The sequence below is a fragment of the Peromyscus leucopus genome, chromosome X (assembly GCF_004664715.2).
Source record: "Peromyscus leucopus breed LL Stock chromosome X, UCI_PerLeu_2.1, whole genome shotgun sequence".
Lineage (NCBI taxonomy): Eukaryota > Metazoa > Chordata > Mammalia > Rodentia > Cricetidae > Peromyscus > Peromyscus leucopus.
In genome coordinates this window covers 133,096,461-133,122,478 of record NC_051083.1, presented here as the reverse complement: position 1 = coordinate 133,122,478, position 26,018 = coordinate 133,096,461, and the positions used below count along the sequence as shown (strand labels likewise).

General features: G+C 42.4%; 1 protein-coding gene across 6 annotated transcripts in view; it reads right to left on the bottom strand.

Annotated features, from left to right (window-relative positions):
• The window catches only part of Mamld1 (mastermind like domain containing 1), a 145,862-nt gene that overhangs the window by 29,497 nt on the left and 90,347 nt on the right, over positions 1-26,018 (bottom strand). For 5 of the 6 annotated variants that reach the window (XM_037199280.1, XM_028856583.2, XM_028856584.2 and 2 more), the window contains 2 exons: positions 11,866-13,680; positions 9,767-9,877 (listed from right to left, as the gene is read on the bottom strand). In XM_037199280.1, coding sequence (XP_037055175.1) covers positions 9,767-9,877; positions 11,866-13,680 — 1,926 coding nt within the window. The remainder of the gene's footprint in view (positions 1-9,766; positions 9,878-11,865; positions 13,681-26,018) is intronic. The other variant, XM_028856585.2, reaches the window with a different exon arrangement.

The following is a 26,018-nucleotide window of genomic DNA, read 5'->3' as shown; positions in this document are numbered from 1 at the left end:
GGCAGGAGGAAGCTGGCAGTGTCTGGAATTGCAGACAGTACAGTGTGCCCACAAGGGGGAGCTAGTTGTAGGAGGAGGGAAGGTCTAAAAGATAGTTACACATCTCTGGTGACAGGGTTAAGTTGATGATTTAGAGCAACTTGAAGCTACCTAACTGCTGCACTTTGCCTCATAGAAGTCAGTAAGATATGTTTTAAATTAATTATTAATTACTTTTTGTTTAAGCCATAGTGAACTGGTTTGTCTGCTACCAGCAATTGAATATATTCTGATAGACCACCTAGCCTAGCTCCTCAGATTTCTGAGTTCATGATGTCTGTTCTAAGCTACAAGCCTAGGGTTAAAAAACCATGTATGTCTCCTATCCAAGTGCCAACCAGGCCAGACCCTGTTTAGCTTCCAAGATCAGATGGGACAAGGAACATTCAGGATAGTATGGCTGTATACAAGACCACCTTATTTTTAATGATGAAGACCAAAGCCTGTATAGCCTTGCTCAGCCTGGAGTCATGTTTCCTTATTCCTTAGGCCAGCTCTCTTAAAGAAAAATATAACACACCTGCAATGTCCAGCACCCAAACATACCCAAGTGTAGATCAAATATCAACATCTTGGGCTCTTCATTCAGATGTCTAGTTCAGTACTCAAACTCTTAAATTTGCATTAGTAGAATGTGATACACATTTGAAAAGCAACAGTATAGTAGAACATTAAGAGTCTGGATTGTATTCAATTCTGATGCAAATTTCAATATTTTTGGGGGGTTTGTGAAGAAAATAATTGATCCAAACTGGAATTTATCTATAAAGAATGTGCAGTGTTACCTCCTAAGAGCAATTATTGGAACCAAGTTCCTGAATTTTAAAATCCTTTGAAAAGTCCAATAACATACCAGAAAGTCAAGATTTGATTTCAGAGAAGATAGTGCAACAAAAACCTATAAAAGATCTTACTGAGTAGTCTGCTGATGACTCTAGAGCAATCACAAAGGTTCATTCCCTTTCTCTGTTCCTTTGTCCAACATTGCATCATCACTTTAACTACTTGGAGACTAGAGAATAGATACAAATAAAATAATTAGAGAGAAATGCTTATCAGTCTTCTCTCTCTCTCTCTCTCTCTCTCTCTCTCTCTCTCTGTATGTGTGTGTGTGTGTGTGTGTGTGTGTGTGTGTGTGTGTGTATGGTGGGGTGTATGGGCTGGAATTGGCAAAGAATATAGACAGGGCAGATGGGGGATGTGGTTGCTACCCACCTAGTGAGTTGCAGGAGGGTGGGAACAAAACAGATCAATGGGAAAGAATAGGGGGAGTCTCCTATTCTCTACTGCACCAAATACACCTGGAGTACTTTGTTTGGTCTAGGCCAGTAATTTTGAACCTTCCTCATCCTGCAACCCTTTAATACAGTTCCTCATGTTGTAGTGACTCCCAACCATAAAATTATTTTCATTGCTACCTCATAACTGCAATTTTACTACTGTTATGAATTGTATTGTGACTATCTGATACACAGGATATCTAATATGCAAAGCCTCTGAAGGGTTGTTCAACCCACAAAGGTGTCATAATGCACAGGTTGAGAACCACTGATCTGGTCAATTTGTACCCACTCAGAAGATATTCCCTTAGAGCCCTGTACTTAGGTCAGAGTCAATCAGTGGCAAAGAATTCATGGTGGAGACAGTTGCAACATCTCAGTTGTCTTCAAATCTTTGAGAAGCTCTGAAGCCTCAGGGAGGACATATGGAACTAGAATCTTACTCAGCTGATCAACTTCAAGATATTGTAATTTGTCTTAAATTATTCATGGAGGAAGAACCTCAAATCTATAGTAAATACCAACCTATCTAGGTCTAATGAGTCACAAATCAATTTATGGCTTGGAGCAGGATCTTTGTGGAAACTTGTAAATTCCTGAAGTCTTGCCACCACTTAAAATTTTACTAACATAGTTTTATTAATAGTTGAGCCCTTGGTTATAATCTGATCATATCTAGTGTGGCATCATTCCTGAACTGGGGAAGCAGCTGGAGAAAGAGCTTGGTAGAACAGATTTGTATTGACTCTGGACCTCCATAAATTCAAAGAGAATGTCTATGGTTAAAACATTGCCAGATACTGCTCTTTTAACTACGTTTGACTTCTTTAATCTGTATTGTTCTAAATATGGCAATTAATAGAGAACTAAAGGAATTCAGGCCCCTTATTGAGGATGGGGATGAAGAAAGGTAAATCCTTGTGTTATAATTGGCCTAAAGAATATGTTTCCAAATTAAAAATTAATAAAGCAAATAAAAGCAATTAGCAATGTAGCTGTCAAATGACCAAAATAAATGAAAACAAAAATCCAGAGACAAAATTTCCACAAGAAATCAGTCTACCCAGAAAGTAATAAAAATAAATGTCTCATTATTTTAAATTCTATGGTATGAGCTTGCTATTGTTTGAATACTGAATGCTGAGGGCTCTGGGGTAGCAGCCTGATCACCTGACCAAGCAGTCAAAGATAAAGGTGTTGTGTGCATAACAACCAGATGTGCCAACTTTCTACAAGTCATTTGAACTGAACATTTATCAGAGGCTCTTGTTTCTTACTTCATGTGCCAGTGGCCAGGACCTGGAACCTGTTCTCATTGTAGTTGAGATCCCTAACCTTTGCCAGAACTCTATTTCAAAGCCCTGAACTTGCTCATAGAAAGTCAATCCTGGATGAAACGTCATCACCATTTTCTATTGGCTCCTGCATTATCTAACTGCTGGCCTTTCTGGTGTTTCCAGACTTGTGGGTACCCAGAGAACAAATTAAGCACATAGGGCTTCTCATCCTATTCAAAATCAGCAATGATGCCTTTTCCTATTAAGTCATTCCTTCACACCTCCCATGTTGCCATTTCTATAAAATTTACAGAGAGTACCAGTGATATTGTTTAATTTGCCAAGAAATATATTTCTATGCACTGGCCACATGCAGTAACTCAATTTCGTGTGATTAAATTACATGTACTCATTATGACATGATTTGTACTGTGATGAGTAGACATCCACTCACTTCTGCTCCTAAGCAGGAAAATGGACAGCCAGCTTGATGTTATTTTGATACTGCACATTAATAATATTGAAAAAGGTTGCTTTTGATTAGTGGAGGATTAACAACTGTTTTAAAACCGCCAAGTATTTCCTTTTCAATTTTGCTGTTTTGAGACACAGCTATGTGTCACTTAATCATGGAGACACAGAAATGTGTTGCTAGGTGATTTCATCATTGTGGAACACCACTGAGTGTACTTATACAAATCTACATGATATATGCAGGTCAATCACTCTACTGCGGCATTGTGATATAATCAAGAGACTCAGTAAACAAGAGATGAGCAATTGCCAGCATAACATGCAATTGCTCTACTTTAAACTTCTTGTTTATAAGTGGTAAGAGCATACTCAAACACAGAAGTATAGGAAATAAAAAAAAAACTAGCAACATAGCCATTTCTTCTCACTATAAACATGAGGTATTGAGTACACAACTGTACATATTCTTTTATTGGACTGCCAGTGAAGTTGATTTGATCACCCCAGCATCACCACAATAATGTAATTCCTTCTGACAGAAATGGCTATGACATCAGCAGATGATAGGAATTTCTCAGCTCCACTATAATCTTAGAGAAACACTCTTATACATTCAGTCTGTGTGGTCAGAAATATTGTTTTGTACTATACAACCATATGTGATATAATATCAACTATCTCAACCTTTTAAATTGTACAGCCTTGTGGCATGGAATTCTTCCACAGTATGTTGTAACTGTCATTATTATCCATCTGCAGAAGTTTCTCCTCTTTGCAACTGAAACCCTATGCCTTCCATCTTTGTGAGTCTCCAAGCCACATGTTTTCCATTCTAACATGCAATTCCTCTGTTTCAACCAACCACTAAACAGGAGCCCTATTGTCTACTTGCTATCTTAGGAGCTGCTATCCATGTTGGATTCAGGAGTCAACAATGCATCAGAACAAGACTGATATGAGGAATTCCCTCATATTCCAAAGTCTGTGGATTCTCAAGTCCTTTGAATAAAATGGTAGTATTTCCATAGATTCTATATACATTCTCTTGTACTTTAAATCATCTCTAGATTACTTTAATATGTAATACAATGCAAATTGTTGTGGAATATTTGTTTACACTGTGAAGATGTGTCTTTTCCAAGGCACCCTCTGATTGGTTTAATAAAGAGCTGAATGGCCAGTAGCTAGGCAGGAAGATGTTAGGCAGGATTTCTGGGGATAGAGAGGACCCTGGGAAGAAGGGAAAGATGTCAGGAGACATAGAGAGGAAACAGGAGGTGCAAGATAAAAGAGAGGTAACATCACATGATAGAACATAGATTAATATAAATGGGTTAATTTAAGTTATAAGATGTAGTTAGTAACAAGCCTAAGCTATAGGTCAAGCTTTCATAATTAATAAGGCTCCATGTCATTATTTGTGAGCTGGCAGCCCAAAGGAAACTCCAATTACAGCAAATAATCATGCTATATTGTTTAGGAAGTAATGACAAGAAAAATGTATGTGTTCAGAACACACGGATTTTTTTTCCCAAACATTTTTGATCCATCATTGTTTTAACTTGAGAATTTGGAGCCTGCATGTACTCAGGGCTTACTTTAGTTTATCCTGCTGCTCCCTTCAAGCTCAAAAACACCCAGGTCAGAGTAGTAGGAGCTTTTTAAAAGCAGATCGAAGTTATGTGCTCTGCCAACCTCTATGAGATATAGTCTAAAGTTACAATAGATTCAGGCAAGGTTTCCATATGCCCGTGATTTATGATCTTGGTGGATCTAAAAGGGGGAAGCTTTAGGGTGGACCATCACTACCAATACTCAGAAACACAAAAGGAAACTTGGAAAAATTGATTCTTGGTAACCTTTGTGCTAAGTTTTTGAGCATAGTTGTTATATTTCCTGTCAATCCAGAGTGGTTAAAACACAGCTGCTCAACACTGAGGTGTCAGTGATCAATCTCTCCAAATATGTCACAGTGTGCCTAACATTTATCCTCTTATAGTAGCCTCCCAAAATATCTGCCTCAAACTAAATGGATTTGTAGCTCAGTTTGGTCATGTTAGGTATAAAATAAGAATGCTCACTCAGGAAAACATGTTCATATCTGGTAGAGAAGATGCTTACAGGTCAAGCCTGGGCTCCAATCAGTGGCTCTTTGAATCCTGACATGTGTCCCCCTCCCCCCACCACTTCCTTCATCTGGACAATCTAGGCCCTTCCTTAGTTATCAGTTGTCTTCTCTTGGTCAGCCAAAAGCTTACTCCCGAAGGCTTCTGCTTTTGCACTTCACCAGAACTAACCTTTGAAATGAAATCTATGCTACCCATCACCAGAATTAGTAAAAGAGAAAATGTAAAGAAACTTGCCTGTGAACATGTCAGTAAATGCTACCCTCCCCACTGAATGAGGGGGAAAAACAGCAGCAAAGCAAGTGGAAGGACTTGAAAGCCCAAGGTGACAGGCTCTTCTTTCACCGGAGGGGTCATGCCTTTCAGTAAGTTAAAAGTCACTGCAAAAATGTTAATGAGTGATTCTGAGAACAGGAAAAGGTTAAGTTTCCATCTCTTCTGACTGCAGTCCAAAATGGGCTGATGTAGCTTTCATTGCAGAAGGAATTCTCTGAACCTCACTGACCATTTTTTGTTTTCAATGGGAGGCTGTAGTTTGAATGCAGATAATTTAAGCTGCACTGTTGAGGGGCAGTAATTAGAGCTCATGCACTACTAAACATGAAGTCCAAAGCAAAAGAAGTCTTGAGGCTCCACAGATACTCTATTTAAAGGCCCTGGGATATGAGTAAATGATAGAGAGAGAGATGGACAAGGAGAGACAATGAGCGTGCTGTACTTAATCCCTATGGGTCCTGGCCAAGCCTAGAGATAGGCGTGGGTGGTTCTGACCTTTACTTTCCCCTTTGTGTACATACTCTCAGACCTATTTGGCCAGTTGAGGAACTGGTTTCCAAGTGACATGTGGCCCCATCAAGCTGCTGTCATCATATCCTTAGGCCCTCTTCCTGCCCACCTCAAGTCATCCTAGAGTCACATTTTTCATTCAGTATCTACATGGCTGCCAGTACCTCAGCTCTCTGTGCCTAAAAGAAAATGACGTGGCTTTGAGTCCAACTCTTTGGTCCTGTTGGGAGCCCCAGAGCAAAAGGCCTTGCTCTGTGCATTCCCTTTTAGGTCTTGGCCCATGGGTGGATTGAGGAGGAACCTGCCCTTGCACATATTGCAGACCCAGTGTCTCAGGGAGGGCAGATAATACTGCCTTCATAGTTGCTAGGAACCTACTGCTTCCTAAGCTAAGGGGATATGTGACTTCTTGTTGAATATATAAAACAAACTTGGCCCAGTAAAGAATTAATCCAGTCTTCTCCTGGGCAAACTGGAGTCCCCTTACTCCTGCTCAAAAATTTTCAAAATATCATGTGCTTCTTGGTGTATTTCACTGCAGTTTCTCTCTTCCGTCTGTGACTTGCAGCCTGCCTCAAGGATCAGATTCCAGAATTTTCTGTTCTTAGTCCAACTGGCTGCCATTCACATCCCTCCTCCTCATTCAGTCACAGTCCTAGCCATGCAGATCTGCATGGGGCAGCAAAGCACAGGTGCAGAAGGCACTGTGGCTGGAGGCTGCCTCTTGCTACCCACATACTTGCATAGCATTACTCCCATCTCCTGAACAGACTTGTTTTCCTCTTTGGGAGTAAATGTGAATTCCATTCTCCAGTGACTGATGGCAAAATTGAACTAAGTCCTAACCCTGATTGACAATTTGGGTCTCACCAAATTAAAAAGCTTCTGTGCAGCATAAAAAATAATTAGCAGGGTGAAGAGACAGACTGAAGAATAGCATGGGATTAACATGCAAAATGTGTAAACAGGTAAAAAAAATCTAATCTAATCAATAATAGCCAAATGAATTGAACAATTTTCAAATGAAATACAAATAGACAATGAATACATGAAAAGATGTTCAATCTCTTTAGCCATCAGGGAAATGCAAATCAAAACTACATTAAGATTCCATCTTATTCCCAGTCAGAATGGCAGTCATCAAGAAAACAAAAAAACAATAAATGCTAGCAAAGTTGGGAGGATGAATATACCCTTAAACTCTGTTGGTGGGATTGCAAATTAGTGTAGCCACTATGGAAATCATGATAGTTCCTCAATAAATTAAAAGTAGGCTGATAAAGCACTTGCTTTAACATATGTGAGCCCCTGGGTTCACTCGCTAGTACCACAGAAACTTTAGTTAAAAACCAGAACTTCTATGTGATTTTGCCATATCATTTCTGGGTTTATACTCTGAAGTATTAAAGTGAATATACAACAAAGATACTTATATACCCATATTTATCATGACACTATTCACAAAAACCAAGATATGGAAGTAGCTTAGGTGCCCAATAACATAAGAACGGATAAACAAAAGGGGTCATATGTGCACAATGGAATATTATTCAGCTATGAGGAAGAATGAAATAACTCCATTTTCCAGAAAACAGATGTAACTGGTCATGTTAAGTGGTATATGAAAGACTCAGAAATACAAACATTACAATGTTTCTTTGCTCATAAGTAGAATCTAAAAAAGGTCATGGAAGTATAAGGATTATTAGGGAACAGGAATGGATTGGTGGTATTGCAGGTGGGCTAAGTTAAGATTATGGAGGTGAATAGGATCAAAATATGTGCAAGTAAGAACATGTCATAATGGCATCTATCATTTTGTAGAATTAATATGTAGTAAGAACAAGATGGGACAAATTAAGGTTGTCTGTTAGGGGAATCTCTCCTTAATAATTTTGTGTCCCTGTCTTTTACTGTAATTTGAAGTCAAAGTAGCTCTAAAGGACAACTTTATATTGTGAGTTTGGGACCAGTTTTAATTTGGTAGCAAAATTTGACTTGGACTCAGTTAAATTTTCATATTTCTCCACTGGAGGGGGTTGTAGCGTTTTTGGTATTACTGCCATATTGCATTTCTCAAGTCCCAAGTGTTCACCATTAGAGTCTCCCTTGTCCACAGGGATTTCAGATCTCAGGCCACAGCCCATACTGGTCCTGTCTGAGTATACTCAGGTCCTGAGCAACATATCTCTCTTTCCTTTTTCAGTTCTCTATGGGATGGGTGCTGATCCTTTCTGTATTTTTGGTTGAAACTCTGAGGGTTTAGGGAAATTTGCTTCTGGCTCTGGCTCACTCAATGTCAACAACTGCTTTGGATTGGAACATCAGCTTTGTGTACATTCAGTGCTCTTGCTTGACTTGTCACACTGAACTAACAGATGGCATTTGCCTTGTAGCTTAGGTGGAAGGGATGGTCTATATAAATAGAATCATTCATTCCACTGGTAAAGTAAAATCTCTCAAGTTGAGAAACACAGAAAAATGAGCCTAATAGACAGTTAGAGTGGACATTACTGCTTCATTAACTGTTTGTTTCTCATCAAAAACTGAGCTCCAGATTCACATACATATCCTGTCTTCCCACAGTAACCATGATAGAGGGGAAGGGTCACCAAGCTAACAAAGGACATGTCATCAGGTGACCATTGCTTCTATAGACAGCCTGACTGCTACTAAGGTGAGAATCATGCACTTCCCACCTTTAGGGGTTCCATATGTTATTACACCAGGATACCAAATTCTGCTTCAAACACTAACCTCTTTCTTTCTTGTTTCCTCAGGAAGAGTGACCAAGCTGTTTCAAGGCCTTACAGTTGGGGCAGAGAGGCCATGAAAAGGGAAGCTGTTAATACATTTTTGCCTAGAAGAATGCTATTTGAACAGAGTACTGGGGATGGCTTCAGCAGGAGCATGAGAATGCTCAGGAATTTGGAATGGGGTGCTTACAAGTTGAATATGATCCTTTGCCATTTCCATTGAGTCTAGAATGAGAAAACTCTACAAGGTGCACTAGCCCCATAATTCCTGGCAACATCATGGTAAAGACAGAGTTGGAGAAGAGCTGCTCATATTCTTTCCTGACCTAGATGTTGATTTGGAGACAATGTCTTCAAACCCCAGAGGACAGATTTAAGGGCTCAAGTACAACAGACAGGCAGTAATATAAATTCCTTTTTGCTTAGCTTTATTCAAAGAGCTTTAGATGTTTTATCTTATTTCATCCTCTGTCAACTATTATTTCTCCATTTTGTAGATGAAGAAATGGGTAAGAAGGGGAGGTAGGAACAGAACATTCTGGAGGTAGTGCCTCATTCATGGGAAGATGAGCACAGGTTCTGTAGCCAGATGCTTTGCTGTCTGATTTGCTGTGTGACTGTGGGCCACTCTGGTCACTTCTCTGTGTTTTTTTCTCAACACTGACTGGAATGGTAAAATCCTCTACCTCTGAGGATTAAGAGAAGAGACAGGTGAGTGAAGAATTCCATGCCTGGCCTATGGGTCTATACCTGGATGGGAAGATAGCTCATAGTAGAATGCTGCTGGAAGTCTAGTCTCTGTGAGGGATCTCTGGAACTTTTCCGTACTTCTAATCCTTGGAGGGCATGGTTGCTTTGTCTTTCTCCTAAACACTTTCTCCAATCCCACCTTGGTGACCAGCTGGGCATAGTTGTCATGACTTCAATCATTAAGCATTTCCCCCAAGCCATCTGAGCTGGCTGCTTGCAAACACAGTCAGACTACAAACATATCCCATTGCAGATAAGAAGAAAACAAAGTGGCTCACAAGGTTAGATGGTGGCACATGTCCATGAGTGCTAGTGAGAGAGTTCCACTGCTGATGCTGGTGCTCCAGCCAGAGAGATGCAGTAGTCCACGCACAGCGATGGCAACAGCCCTATAATGACATCAAACCACAGTGCTCCTGAGCTACAGATAAGGGCTCAAGCCCCCAGGTGGTTTCCCTGTCCTACTTGCTATGTCTGTCTTCATGCCACTCAACCTAGCTACCAGCCACCCTTTTGGAAGTTATCTCTACTTCATGCACCCATCAGATAGCCAATTCCATGGTATCAAGCACTGTGCCTGTTTGGGCTCCATGATATTTGGGTGAAGTCTCTTTCTAGGAAGCTGTCATGTATGTCCTTGAAAATAGGGTCACTTCCTGACATGCACTTCTCTCCCCAAGCAATCTATAAACATTGTCTCTTTGACTTCTCTTCAGAACAGAGAGGCCCAGCAGAAAGTAGAAGCACTGGGGACAGTCAATGTTTCCTGAAGGGATGGAATCTGAGCTTGAAGAAGCTGCAGAAGTTAGACATGAGAGAGATGAAAAGAAAGCTAGACATAGGAACCATCAGGGACAAAGGCTTAGAATTCTGAGCACTTTAAGGTTATAGAGTGAAGTGCAAGGCAGAACCTCAGAGGCTCTGTGTCTGAAGAAGTATGTGGAGTCATGTTATGGCCTTCTGGGAACTTCTGAACAAGTGGGAAACACCATCAGGACAGCATTATAGCAAGGTACCTCTTAGAGTTAAATGATGATTTATTGGGGGCATTGGTTAAGGGTCGACTGTATCAGCTCATATGAAGAACCAATGAATGGAAAGATGCATCCTGATTGACAGTATTCTATAGCAAGACTTTGAGCCCTGCTTCCTGGTAGCCATAGCTTCATGCAATATCCCATGACTGATATCTGGTGATGATACCATAGACTGTATCTTAAAGACTCTGGTTTCTAGCTATCTGTCACTCCTCCCCATTCCTAGTTCCATCTTTGCATCTAGCTGGCATGTCTTTCTCATCCACTTGGATGAAGCCAGCTGCCATATTGTGTGATGCTTGCTAAAGAAGACTGTGGCCAATAAACATTTCCTGAGGTCCCTGTGAAAAGCTGCTTCCTATCAACAATGCCATGAGTGAGTGTGGAAGAAGCTCCTTCCCCATGGAATTTGGAGGTGACAGTGACTTTTTGAGAGATTATGGGCCTAAAGAACCAGTTAAGCCATGATGCCTGACCTGCAGAGCCTATGACCCAATATATGCATGAGGTTTGGAGTTGACACTTTGGGGTAACTTTTTTCACAGTAATAGATAATTAATACAGGCAAGGATCAGAGCAAAGAAAAGTGGGAACAATGATAGACACCACCAAGGAGAACCAATTGCATTTAATGATTCAAAATACTGTAGGCAAAGACAGAATGTAAGAAAAAAGTAATCTCAAGAAGAGAGATTTTGGGGCAAGATGTTCTGGCTTTAAGCTCCTGCTCTGGCCCTTGCTAACTGTGTGACTCTGGGCAAGTCATCGCAACTTTCTGAGCCTCAGTTTCTACCTTTGTAGAATGGAGATGACAACAGTCACTACTTTAGTGGTGTCTGTCTTAGGACCAGCCTCAGTATCCAGCACAGTGATGAAAGACACATTGAGAATGCTCAGCAGAAGATTGCTGGGGCATTTCTAGAAGGTTCAGTGATCAGTTTAATACCAGCACAGACAAGACCCAAGTGCTTCAGAGTGATTCCCTTGCATCCTTCAAAGCATTTGTGTGTCCAGGCATGTGACTCAGTCCCAGGGAAACAGTCTATCTATAGATGTCTGACTTGTCCTATCTGACTCCTTCCCCTGAGCACAGATTATGGATGCAGCTTTCCTCCCAGGAGAGTTAAGAAAACTGATCAGGCCCTGGAACCATAATTTTGGACTCATAAACACTATACTTAACTATGCACAATTATCTGACTTACATACGATTTTCCAGGGTCAAGTTTGACCTCAGTGAGGATAACAGCTTGGATTTGCCTGCCAAAGCCAGGTTTGCATAACATATCACATAGTTCTTATTTCCCAAAGGAGCACCACTAGATAGGAGGTGGCCTTACCTGTCCAGGCAGAGCAGACATGGAATCAGAGGTCACCATGCGCTGGAAGCGCTGGGGTTGCTGCATTATCTGCTGCAGGAGGAATGTAGACTGGTCAGATTGCTGCTGCTGTTGCTGCTGCTGCTGCAGCTGCAAGGTGGCAGTGGCAGTAGAAGAGGCAGTGGCAGAAGGAACATGTGCTGGTGATGCCTGAGGCAGGTAGTGGAGCAGGGATGGCTGCCTGGAGGGGACAGGCATGGAGGCTAACTTCTGGGTGCTTGGCTCAGAAACAAAATGTGACAAGGGCTTGGTGTTGCTGAAGGTAAAGGGCTCAGGTGCTTCTGGACTGGAACTTGCCAGGCCCTGCTGCATGATCATGCTCAGGGTTTTGGGTTGCTGGCTGCTGGTCATAGGCTTAAAGATTGAATTTGTTTGCTGCTGTTGCTGCTGCTGTTGTTGCTGCTGCTGTTGCTGCTGCTGTTGTTGCTGCTGCTGTTGCTGCTGCTGCTGTTGCTGCTGGCTTAGCAGATTGCTGGTGGGAGTGAGGCTCCTGATCAGAGAGTACTGTGGAGTGAAAGACTGCTGTGGCAAGCCGGGGCTGGAGAGATTCTCAGGGCGGTAGGGTGGGGATGGCCCTGGGGTGCTGGTAGGCAGAGCAGATATTAGGTGTCCCTGAGGGCTTTTGACAGTAGAGGACACCAGATTGGCAAGAATGGAGCTCTGGGGGCTGAATTGTGGCTGCTGATTGTGAGGCAGACCTGTGAGCTTCGCTGGAGCATAGGGCAAGGTGGGCCCAAGGGCAGCATTGCTGCTGGGGGCCATGCTGGAGAGTAAGGCATTGGGCGAGCTTTGCACAGCACTGCCAGACAAGCTATTGGATGACATGCAGGATGCTGTGAAGTTCTGTGGGCTGAAAGGTGGTGGTGGTGGCTGTGGTGGTGGTGGATGAGGTGATGGCACCGGGAGGTAAGGTGGGGACAGAACTGGAGGAGGGAGACTGGACCAGCTGCGGTTGGAACCTTGTTGTTTTGTAGCAGATCCCTGCTTGCTGGCTGCAAGAGCTTTCAGCTGGTGTGCATGATGCCACTGAGGCACAGATAATGGAGGCAAAGCGACAGGGAGCATGGTCTGGACCTGGTTTTTTACCTGAGCGTGTGCCGTTGAAGAACTGGGTGAGACTATCTGCTTACTGCTGGAAGGAATGGAATAGCTGATCCCTGTGGAGGAGGGCAAGATTGGTAGAGATGTGCCAGTGACTTGACTGCAGCTAGATGCATACTCCTTGCTGGGTCCAAGGTTCTCCATATGTGGTGTCTGAACTGGAGGCTTGGCAGGAGGGCCAAGGAGGGCCTGGGGGTGATGTAAAACCAGAGGTTCTTCTGGCTTGCTCCCCAGAATCTTCTCAAGGTCAAGATCATTTGAAGAAGGCTCTTGAATTTTAGTTAGTTCCTCCAGCAGATCTTGAAGCTCCTGGTCTACAGCTGGTATACTGTTGTTTTTCTCATAGTAAGGAACAGCATGCCCTTTCAGCCCCATGTCTGCAGTTGATGACACCCCAAATGGTGAGCCCATAGCACTGCTATTCATAGAATTATTGTCTAAAGGATCATTCTCAAGGAGTAATGACTGGCCAGCCACTCCCAGATCTGCAGAGCTAGGATTCATGGTTAATGTGGGCATCTGTAGCTCTGTAGAAAGAGAAGTAGAGTGGGCACCTGGGCCCATAGAGAGGGTGACATCTTCAAGGCAAGGTCTCTTGATTTTATTAGGGTAGCCCCCATCAGCCATGCCTGTGAAGTGGAAGTTGTCTCCTTCCTGTCTTCTCTTACTGGTTCCCTGTGTTTATGAGAGGAAAGAGAGAGAGAGAGAGAGAGAGAGAGAGAGAGAGAGAGAGAGAGAGAGAGAGAGAGAATGAGAATGAGAATGAATGAGAGAGGGAGAATGAGAGAGAGAATATGAATTTAATGAAAGGTTTGACATATTAAAGTTAATGTTAGGAAGCCCACGTATAAAACAGATCTCTCAGTTTAGAGTTACCCTTGTCAAAAATCATAAAATTCTATTTTTAGAAGGATGTATTTTGTTTTGTTTCTTTGTTTCTGTGTCTCATTTAAACAGTCCTGTTATATTTCAAATAAAGCAATATGTTGTCTGTATACTAAACAGGACTGAAAGTCACACAAAGGGTATTCTTTGTACACCTAAAGGGGGAGTTCAGGGACTATACTGAAGTCACTAAATGAATTTTCTGCCAAAGTCAGGCACTCAAGAACAAACTAGAACTAGCTGAATAATTTCAATTCTTACCTGTATACAGATAACCCAGTTCTGAAAAAGACAAACCATAAAATGAACATTGAACTTCTAGGTTGCCTCACCGTCTTGCTTAAATGAATCAGGGTGTGTTGATAAAATAGAACCCAACAGTGTCAGAGAAATGAAAATGCAAAGGAGCTTCCTAAGATATATGTTTAGGAGAAAGCTCATGAATTAGAACAGCCACTGTTGTAATTATTCCATTTAGTTTACACCCACATGCACACATATGCACTGTTTAGTACATACAAAAATAACTTGGATGGACCAATATTTTAGAGTGGTCACCTTTGAGGAATAGCTGGCAATTCTCTTTCTATTCTCTGAATTTCTGTATTGTTTGTTTTTAATGAGAAAAACTTGCAATAAAAGAAAAGCTCAAGTATAAAGTTATTTAAATAAGGAATTCCTCTGTGCAGATGCATCCTTGGGTTGGGGAGATATCAAACAACAGGAAGAGGCCCCACTGTGGGATCAGCACCTTGGGAGAGCTGCCCATTATATATAAAAGCAGTCTTCAGGAGCAAAGCAACACTTTGTTTCCCTGTTTCAGATTCTTATCCATGATTCAGTCATGTTAATAACCATGAGTTTTCTTTCAGTAGGTAAAGAGAGAGGAGGTGGAGGCATGCTTGTGACAATAAGGATAGGATGTCGATTCTGGCAGCCACTCATCTGCTAGCAGGCTAAAGTCATGGCTCTCATGGCCAAGTGAAAACCAAAGTAAACCCCCTAGAGTTGTGTGCTTCAGGCCTTCCTGTACGTGAGAATCACTTAGAACTATCTAGATAGCCAGATCCTCCCATAAGAAATCAGCTATCTTAGTTTAACCCAGGGTAGGGCATAGGGAGTGGACAGAGGAAGCATGGCATATGTCCCTGATCATCAGGTAGATATAGGGAGGTCTTACCCTTGCCATGTAAAGTCTCTGGGCTCATTTTATCATGTGAGAAATGATGAGAAAGAGCTCTCAGGTCCTCCTGCTGCTCTCTTGACTGGAACGGGCAGACTATATGATAAATGTAGGGCCTCAAAGGGTTGTGACATTCCTAATGCAGATCTATAAGAGCCCTGAAAATTTACTATCTTCCAATAACAATGGCTACCCCTCAGGAATTAGGTAGGGCTTTCCTTGTATTGCCTATCCAGTGGGTCAAGGCCAGATGAAGGGTGAGAACCAATGACCACCTGGCTGCCTCTCAGTCTATTATCTTCAGCCATCCAGACAGTAGAATACTGTATCATCTTCATAGAAGGACCTTACTACCTTGAGTAAGAGGACTCACACATCCTTGACTTTTCTGAGATGCTCATGATTCAAACAAGGGCATCAGACCTGTTGCTAAATTCATTTGAGGACTGAATACTACAGGTTGGGCAAGACTGGTTTGGTAGATGAAAAGGCCTAGCCAGTCTTACATGCCCAGTTTCTAATCAAGGAGCCTGGTTGAGGTTCAGAAGCTTTTCAGGAAGCAGTTCACCGAGGTTTGGTCCACAGAAAATACAGTAAATAAATAATAAATAGCAATTGAGTGAACCAATGGACAGATGAACCCAAATACCTTGGCACATTGTGAACTTGGCAATTCTTTCAGTCACTTACAGAGCAGCCCACAAACAAGTCCCTCAAATTCCAAACTTGTATTTGGTTCCTTCAATATTCTGTCAAAAAAGCCAAAGAAATCTGATAGGCTTAAAATAGAAATGTCTAAAATGAATCAATAGGTGTTCATATAGTATAGACCTCCATAGCCATCCCTTTGCAGGGAACCCAGGTTAGCAACAGTTGGGTCCTACATTCTACTTCAATGTAGCATGAAATACACAGCAGTTTTAACAATAGTGAAATCTATACACACAAGTAAGCAGGCAAGCAGATGGTAGGATTAGGTGGAGGGGAGGGGAAATGAAGCTATAAGCCTGGAATTCTGGCCAAGTGGGCCTCTGATGAAATTCACTGGCAGGACCCCTAGAGCTTTTCTTTAGTTGTTGGTCTGCCATGAAGCTGTTGGGAATAAGGTGTCAAGGATTGGGAAGGTAGACATTACTCCTGGACTCAAACAGTAACATAAGTGAGAATCTGTGTGCATCCATCAAGCACATCCATGCAAGTGGCCCCCACTCACTTCTGTCTGAGTATTCATTAACAAAACAGATCACAGGATACCTTCTTGGGGTGCCAAGGGGCATCTCATGCTGCTTAGATCTGATTCATTAAGTCCACAGCAGTAGCTGCTGGTGCTTAGCACAGTGAACACTGAGGGGTATCTAATGAGGAGGGAGTATCCCCTTGGCTGCCCTCAGGCATGTCTCCTGAGTACTTCCCAACTAACTAGATTGCCATTTTGGTAGAGGGGCAGCCATAGGCTCTTCTGAAATTTTGCTTTTCAATAAGATCTACCTTTGGTAGAGGCTGTGCAGCTCTGTGTTTGGGACTCAGTGTTAAGAGCTTTCAATATTTAACCAAGGGGCATCAAGGACAAGAAAAAAACAGGTGTATTTCCTGGGGAGAGCTCTGCTTCAGTCTCATACCATCTGCTCTCACTGAACATTGGGAATGTTGAGATATGGCAATCCATTTTTTTTGTGTATGTCTAGGTGCACATGTGTGCAGAATAGGACTGGGCTTATAGGAAAGGAGAAATTAAAGCAAATACCTGGATAAGTACAGATGAACATATAAATATCCATGTATATACTATCCATTTTTATATTTAAGAATGTATCATTTGCATGTTGGATTTGAGCAAAATAGTTCCATAAACTGAAGCTGAAGTTTCTGTGGGACAAAGAAGATTATCAGCTTTCCCAGACATGCAAGACAAGCGACTCTAGAGAATCATGGGTGGTTAGGATGGGGTGCTAATTGGCTTACAAGAAAGGACCCCAATCTCTGTTACTAGATGGTTTAGATCACGAATCTTGCCCTAGAGATAGGGATTTGTTAATGTCATTGCCTTGCCCTGCATCAGAAGAGACTGCATGCTCAGCACTAGATGCAAACATAGGCCCCTACTTCCAATCTCGAAGACAGGACATTTCCTTTTTTGGGGATTAGGGCCAGATGATTAAGCAGATGGTCTCAGAGTAGCAGTGGCTGGCCTTCATATGCAGTCCAGGCCAATGCAGCAGGGAGATGTTGGTATACACTGATTCCTTGTGTGATTCTGAAAAAACCCTCTGTAACTGCTGTGGAGCCCTCCACTCTACACAATGCTTCATTGCACGACTCAGTTGAATGATATGAATTGTGTGGAGCCTTTTGACTGTCAAACCTTTTACTACTGGGAACATGTGACTGAGATGCAGCCAGGCTGCATAGCCAAGGAACCAAGAAAATGTCCATTTGCTTCAGTATTTCATAGAGACAAAAAAAAAAAAAAAAACATGGAAGGCATCAAAAGGTGAGGTAAAAATGGCTCTAACATGTACCTGGGCAGTGCTTACAAATGACAGAAGGCCCTTCATCTGTACAGTGACAGGAATAGTGGAAGACATCCTTAGGCAGTAATTCTTAGACATCTTGCAAGCCAGACGAGTTCACACAAACCATAGCCTGGTAAGTTGTCAGATTCCATCATTGTGCTTAAGCATTTCTATGCTGCTCTGGGCTGTGACAGACTCTGTCTCCAGCTTTCCACACCTCCCCCTGGGACACCACTCATAGACTAGCCAAGTAGACTGGCCCTACGTTTATACCACAATCCCTTCTGAGGCTTCCTATTTGACTGATAAGTCCATGTAGGATGGGTGGTATCAGATCTCTCCCTTTCCCTTTCTCCTAGTCTACTCGTGCCTTCTTCTCATGACTACCACCTTATTGGTTTGGTATCCTGATGCAGTGGTGGACCCTCAGGTAATGGTAGACACCGTACTCATATTGGTAATATGATTGGGAAAGAGATAGTTGAGGAATTCCCTGGACCAAGACTTGTTAGTCTGAGTAGCATTTTAGGGAGATTCCTAGTGTACTTCAGAGACTTGATATCTGTCAGAGACAGGCCGAAAGAGTATAGATCCATTATCAACGTGAGAGCCATTATAGAAATATTAAGTACCAGGTTGTCTTTAGTTAGGGTGTCTGTGGAGAAACCATGGACCATGTGGTGTAGCTCTAAAACTATGGTTGTGACTAGGTGAACATGGAAGCACAAAGTCTGGCACCCTAGCGACTATTAAATTATATTGCTTGTACACTAAAACCCCTTGAGTTCTATCTCCTCCAGGCCTCAAAGCATAATCCCAACACCAGGTGCTCTTCTTCAGAGAACTCATTTAACTTGAGCTCGCTCTGTATAGAGCAAATTCCTTAGCTGGGCAGAGGCATAGCATGCTTACTAAATAAGCCCACTTTAGCTTCTAATGACCTGGAGAGATATTGAACCTAGTTAGATTTAGGTCCAGACTTGGGAACTCTAATACCATCAAAGCACAGACTTGGAGGGGACACAAGGAACAATGGTCTGTCTAGAGGACTTTCCTTTTTCTTGTAAATTGTGGTACAATTGACATAATATGGAATTAAGTTTTTAAAAAGAGAGTCTCATAGGCTAGCTTGAAGCTAACTATGAATCTAGGCTAGACTTGAAGTCATGATGATCCTGTTGCCTCAGCCTTCCAAGTGGTAGGATTATAATTCTGAGTCACCACACCTGGCTGAAATGAACTTTTACTGAAGTGTACCCTTCTATCGTGTTTAGTTCATTCATGATGCTGTTCAACCATCGCCATCAAATAGTCCCTCAATTCTTCCCTTATCCAAGATGGAAACATTTTAACCATTAAGCTGAGTTTCTCCTGTCTTTAGGCTCTGTAACCACTCATTTTTGTCTCTCTAAGCTTAGCTATTTTCAATATTTCATAGAAATGGAACTGTACAAAATGCAGCCTTTTGTATATAGTTACTGTCCCTGAGCATGTTTTCTAGGTCCATCCATGTTGTGGCATCCATCAATACTTAATTTTTTATGGGTGAACAATATGTCATTGAATAAGTAGAGTACATTTTTTTCTATTCATTTATTGAACGATGGATATTTGTGTTGTTTCTATCTTTTGGCATATTTTATTTTTTTCTTATTCCTGAGAATTTCATACATGTATGCAATGAAACATCACATCTACCCTCTCAGTTTCACTTCCAACTCCCCACATATCCTCCACAACAATTCTTCATTCTAACTTCATGACATTTAAAAAAAAATAGTCCACTAAGTCCAGTTAATGTTGCCTATATGTGCATGGTTATGGGGCTATCCCCAGGATCATGGGAAACCAACTAATGGCCACATTCTCCAGAAAGAAGGACTCTCCCTTTCCCAGCAGCTACCTACTTCCAATAGCTACTCAATATGTGGTAAGGCCTGGAGATCATGTACCTGTCTAAACTGGAGCTGTACAGAGACTTCAGTTTTTGTGAGTTCATGAGTGTGATAGCCATGCCATATCAAGAAGACAGCATTTCATACCACTCTTGCTATGAACACTTAAGTACACACTTTATTGTAAGTTTGCTTTTGGCTTGGGGGAAGTGGAATGGCTGGGTCACAGGGTAATTCCTGTGCTTAGCTTTCTGAGGAACCCAAAACTGTTGTTTCACAATCTAGGTCCTCTTAGAAACATCTACCATTGTGGTTATATGGGAGGACTGTAGGGAGGACTCTGATAACTTCCAGACTGGGCAAGAGAAATCTCTGTAGTTCTTTATGGTACGATGTTCTTTGTACATACTAGGCAAGCACTATCCCACTGAACTATATTGGCTGCCTTCTGTATCTTCTGTAGAGAAATGCCTATCTGCTTTAGCTCCCAGTATCTGGCTCTGTCCATGGCACCTGCAAGGACCAGGGGCAAATACAGAAAGTGCATTTTCCATCTTGAGGCCAAGCAAAGGCATCCAGAGGCCCCTGTACTCCATGCTAACTTCTAGCAGAGGCAGAAGGCCAAGGGAAATGCAGTTACCAGAAAAGTGGCTCTGTGCTTTTTCAAGACTCAGGATCCTTTCTGACCTAAAACTGCAATTTGGGAAAAGTTGACAAAGCTCTAGACTCTTACAGCAGAGTTTGAGGGAACTCACGTGTTACTGTGATTTGCATTGAATGGGACATGGCATTCTCATCCCAGACAGAATGAGCTGTCTAGCATGGACTGTATCTTCTTCAAGACAAAAGACCCCCCAAAGGCCTTGTGCTCCAGAAGCTAGTTGTGTCTCATCAGCTACATCTCCATATCCTAAGCCCTATAGCCCAGCACTCTGTCTGGAATCTAGCACAAAGGTAAGACCATTATGTAGTCCTCATCTATTTAACCACTCTACCACTCAGAAAACTCCTCTATAACCCTTTCTTGGAACAATATAGCCAGAAGAAGCAATTGGTGTATCTAAGCCATGTGTGGTGTCACACATATGTAATCTTAGCATAAACAGGAGTGAGTGTCACAAACTAGAGGCTGGCTTGAGCTAATAGGGAGTTTAAGGCCAGAAGATAGTTTTCTGTCTCAGAAAACACACAAAAAGTAAAACTAGAATAACTAATATGACAGAGACAGAGAGAGGAGAGAAAGGAGAGGAGACAGAGGCAGAGAAAGACAGAGACACATGCGTGCATGCACACACACACGTACAGAGAGAGAGAGAGACAGAGACAGAGACAAGACAGACAGACAGACAAAGACAGACAGAGAGAAGGAATCAGGAATAGGCAGATCCTGGCTATGGTGGTTACAGGTAGCAAAGCCTTTGGGGAAATTGAGGGATCTATGTTATTTGCAAATGAGCACTCAATCAATAGACAAGATCTCTACAGATTCTTAAGATGCTGAACTTTTTCTAGGCCTTTATAACTAAGTCTTGGTGTTAACAATGGCAGGCCTTTGTTAAGATCTCAGTCTTTGTCAGTGGTCTGTGTATTTTCTTATTCGTGGTTCTTGGCTTCCAAAAACAATCCTAGCATAGGCCTCTGCTTAGGATATCACTTTTGCTCAGAGAGGCCAAGTGACTTAATAAAGTCATGCAGTTAGTAAGTGGCAGAGGAGACGATGGCATTCAAGAATCTGAGGTATAGTCTAGTACCAGAAAGTCAAGAACTCAGTCATCCATGGTGATGAATGTGCAGACCTTGCAGTAGTAAGCCAGCCCTCCTCAGTTGAACATGGAGTTTATTCTGGGGCACGAAGGGAATGAAAGGTCATTTCAACTTTATACACCAAGAGGATAAAAACCTGCTGTTCAGTGTTGGTTACAGTGTTTTAATTTCCCTGTAGGCACTGTTATACTTTCCCAGGGCTTTCTAAATCACACATCAAAGGGTATATCAGATAGTGATGGCCTCAGAGAAGGAAGTTCTTTCTTCAGGTTGTGTACAAAGGGATTTGCTGAACCTCCTGGGCCCAACCACTTGATTTCACAGCCCATTATGTGGCCTCAGGAGCCTTGGGACCTGTGCAATGCATCTGTCTAAACTGCCAGGAAATCTTTGCATATTAAAGCTTTGCAGGAAAATGGATGGTCTTGTGAAAAAGACTTCTGGATATTAAATTCCAATCATAGAATTCAGCAATGTGAGGTGCTAAGAAGTCTGGAGAGAGGCCCAGAACTCTTAGTGTGTCTTCTTACCTACAAAATGGGTGTGTGAGGCTACCATACAAATTTCTTTTAAGGATTCTACAAACTTAGAAATGTAAAGTTAGCATAGTGCTTGGCATGGTACAGATACCAAATAAATATTATCTCTCTTTCCAAGACTGAAAATTCAAACACATTCTTGGTGGTCCTAAAATAACTGTTAACATGGTTTACTCAGCAACATTTGCCATTCAAGGCAGATCTTCCTTTAGCTGTTGGCTGTGCTCCTGAACAGCTGTGTGCAAGGCTAACTTTTGTAAACCAAATCATAATAAAATTCAGCAGGAATTTACCATTGAAAGAAAATTCTCAGTGCATCCTTTTATGAAGTGAAAGCTCCTTCATTTAAACTTAATTTTTAAGAGTGTGCATTTGAGGTCTTGTGATAAATTATAATTCAGTTTTGACCACAAACATATTGTTCTATAGCCCCAAAGGACAGAGTAAACAAGACTAAGTTATATGAAATTAATTTTAAAACGTGTATTTATTTCAGTATATGTGGTATGTCTATGGTTATATAATGGAAAGTATCCCGTCTCTCTCTGTCTCTCTGTCTCTGTCTCTTTCTCTCTGTGTGTGTGTGTGTGTGTGGTATCAGAGGGATGGGAGGGAAAGGGATCAGAGAGAGGTGGTAGGGTGATAATGATGGCAGTGGAGATTGTGGAAGCGATAGAAGAGATAGAGGTGGTGACAGTGATCATGATGTCATCAATGTTGAATGTGGTAGAAGAAGAAGTAGCAAAGATGATGCATAACTATCCAGTGGTTGTGGTGGGAATGATTACAGCAGGAGTGATGCTGTTAATGGGAGCAGAGATGGTGGTGATATTGGTGGTAGAGTAGATAAAGGAAGAAGTAGAGGTGATGGCAGCAGTGTTGATATTAAGGCACTGGGGGTATATGATGAAAATGCTATTGAGGGTGGTGTTGCAGACAGTGATGGTGCCCAGAAAAAGGGTAAACTTATAAGATATTTCTTTCTTGTAACACTCTAAGAAGCTCCTACTGACTGACTCAGAGGGAGATTTATTGAGAGAGAGAGAGAGAGACAGAGAGAGAGAGAGAGAGAGAGAGAGAGAGAGAGAGAGAGAGAGAGAGAGAGATTATATAGAGTCTTATCTCACTCTATAGTCCTACATGACCTAGAACTCACTATGTAGTCCAGGCTAGCACTGAACTCATAGTGATTCTCCTGCCTCAGTCTCACTCCTGAGTGCTGACAGGCCTAAGTCACCATGCCTAACTCCTGAATTTCTTATAAACAGAAAATCTAAATACTGACTCTTTGGGGAAAAAGACTTTTTGGGGGAAACACAGTAGATTTTGTATTTGTCAGTTTACTGCCAATAATGTAATTTTGTTATCTATAACTACAGGTAAAGGCAGAGCAACCTAAATCCTTTAACATGATGTATGGTCATTAAAAAGATGATGGAAAGTAGTGAGGTACTGTACATTTTGCTGTGTGATGCCATGTATTCAAAAAGCAAGAGTTAGGTGCTGGTGTTTCAGAAATTACTTCCTGTAGCTATTTTATATAGGCCAAGTTACTTGTTCTTAAAAGCTTGACTTGAGGGAGAAGGAGAGGCAAGAACATGTTTCGTTTTTCTGAAAGTCATATGGGCAGGCCTAACACTAGAGAACATCAGCACCTGAAGCTTGTTCTAGAAAAAGAGGCAGCTAAAGAAAGGGCATCTACTCACTATAGAGACAAAGGCTTCCAACAGTACCAGGCAAGGCTGATTGGGGGTCCAGAACAGACACTCCCACCAGAATGAGTACAAGTTGGACAGAGAAGAATCAGAGTGAGGTAGCTAGAGTTCTAGTGGGGAGGTCACAACAAGCCACATTAGCAATAAGAACAAGATCAGAAGTCCTTGGAAGATTAAAATATGGTGGTTTGACAGAGTCCTGGGGTGGCTTACCTCCTCATTTAAGTGAAGGTCAAATACAGGAAGCAGGCTACAGTAGTGGGGCACAGTATTCCAGGCAGGAGGGCAACAGGCTGGAAAGCCCTGGGGGAAAGGCTCTTGGCCTATTTCAGGGACTAGCAGGCAGCTAGTGACCCAGCGCACAGCAAGCTGGGAAGTAGCCATTGAGCTCTCCTGAGGCCTCACAGGCCATGGGAAGGGGCTTGGGCTCTGTTATGTTTGCAATGGGAAGCCGTTATGGGGAAAGGTGAAGCAGAGGAAAGATAAACTTTGAATGTTTGTGAAATCTCTCTCTGGATGCTCATGGGAGAGGAAATTATTATCATGGGAAGGAAAAAGGAACATGGGACCTAGAGTATGGGGCTGTGATCAACTAGGACAAAGAAGGGGAAGATGAACACATGGCTAAGCATAAACCCCTGTGATTTTACCTCAAGTGGGTACTGAAGGTAGCACTTAGTTATTATAGAATGCAGTGGCCTCTAGAAAAGTGAACCACATGCCCAGTGACCTGAGTCATAATTTACAAATACTGGAAAAGCCCATATAGTAACTAGCTGAACCTTTTCAGGTCATGTAGTGCTTACTGCCACTGCAACTCTGTGGTAAACTATATACTAAAGGCTAGGTAGGGCTGTGGGCCACCAGGACTTTATTTACCAAGACAGCCTGTGGGCTACGTGTGGTCCCAGCATGCAGTTTACCAAGACCCAACCTAGAGTATGAGTTGAACTCTTTCCCTTGTGAAATACCATATTTCCAAAGCCCCTTTCTCATACAGCAGGATACCACATGTTACAGGCCTACTGTTCATGAGGCAGTGTGCCTGCAACCTTTTGGAATAGAAAAGCTTTATTATTTCAAACATAATGAAAACGGAGTGACCATTTCTGATTTGTACAATTTATGTAGCAGTCCTAAATGCTATGCTTCACCCAACACTAGTGACACTTATTGCACAACTGTTGGCTTGTACTCTGTGGCTGCAGTGAAAGGAGGGAACAACATTCCCTCCTGGATCCCCTTGGGCCTTGCTCTCTCAGCTTTTGTACACAGTTGGGCAATTGGAATTTCATACAGACCATCTCTCTCGGGCCTTCAAGGGCCTCTACGATAATATGGCTACACTGTCTACCCCTTTTCTTTATCCTAATGGCTCTGACCAACATGGAGGCTGCTACACTGGATATGCATTTTATTTCACCTCTTCAACATGCCTCTAAAAGCTAGAATTGTTTTCTCATCTTTGTACCACTAAAGCACCTATCCTCTGTGACTAACTCAGCTGACACCTGCAGGTTGGAATTACCCTCTGTGGAAAACAGCATTCTGCAAATTATCTATCTTGTTCTACTGTTCCGAGTGGAAGGCCTCAAGACAGCTGCTTCTCAGAAACTAGTAAGTGTGGCAACTGGCTCGATGATGTTGCTAAGCACCTACTATGTATGAGGTGCTTAGCAGCAGTTGCAGGGGCGGAAGATCAAGAGGTCTCAGGCACAATGCAGGATGGGAGCAAATAGCCTTGTGAAGACAAGTCATGGGGAAACAGCTCTTCCTAGGGAATTGGGAGGCTATGGAGCCTGTGGCACTGGAAGGAGGCAGACAGAGGCAAGCCTGCACTGAAGGGCAAGGGGTTTGAAGATGTCAAGTAATAAAAGAAGCAGCTGGGCCTGGGCCTTGTGTTTGAGTGCCTATGGTAAAATCCTGGCCTGTGGTTCATGCCTACCTTTCTAACATTGAAATCTTAGGGACGTCCATCTTTGAGAAGGAAGGGGGAGATGGTAGAGAAAGCAGAGTTAGGCAGGCAGGCAGGCAGGGGGATAGAATGGGCAGAATAGAAGGTGTGGCACATTATTCCATATTTACTGCAGAAACCAAGTTTTGTAGCCCAGACTTGAAAAGCATGTGCTCTATCTACCCTCAGAAGTCTGAAATGCATTACCTCAATGGCAGCTTCTGATCCACATCTTTACCTAAAAAGACACATATCAAATTCTCCAGCTGAGGTGATTAGTGACAGCAAGAGGCCTGAGTCTGCACAGGCCTGCCTGCATTTTGGGATGTCATAGGCCCACATCCCCAAGTTATGGCCCATGGGTTGCACATTCCCTGAAAGGAGTGAAATCTGGTTCTCAGTGTTGCCTGGAGTGGTTTGCTTCCAGACACCTGTTACCTTGGGCCTACTATCAAGGAATCTGCAGGGAGGGGCTGGGTTGGAATTCAGACAAGGCCATTGTGTGCTCCCATCAATTCAGAGGTGCTCCCTACCCAGCATCTTCCCTTGCTAACACGCTGATTTG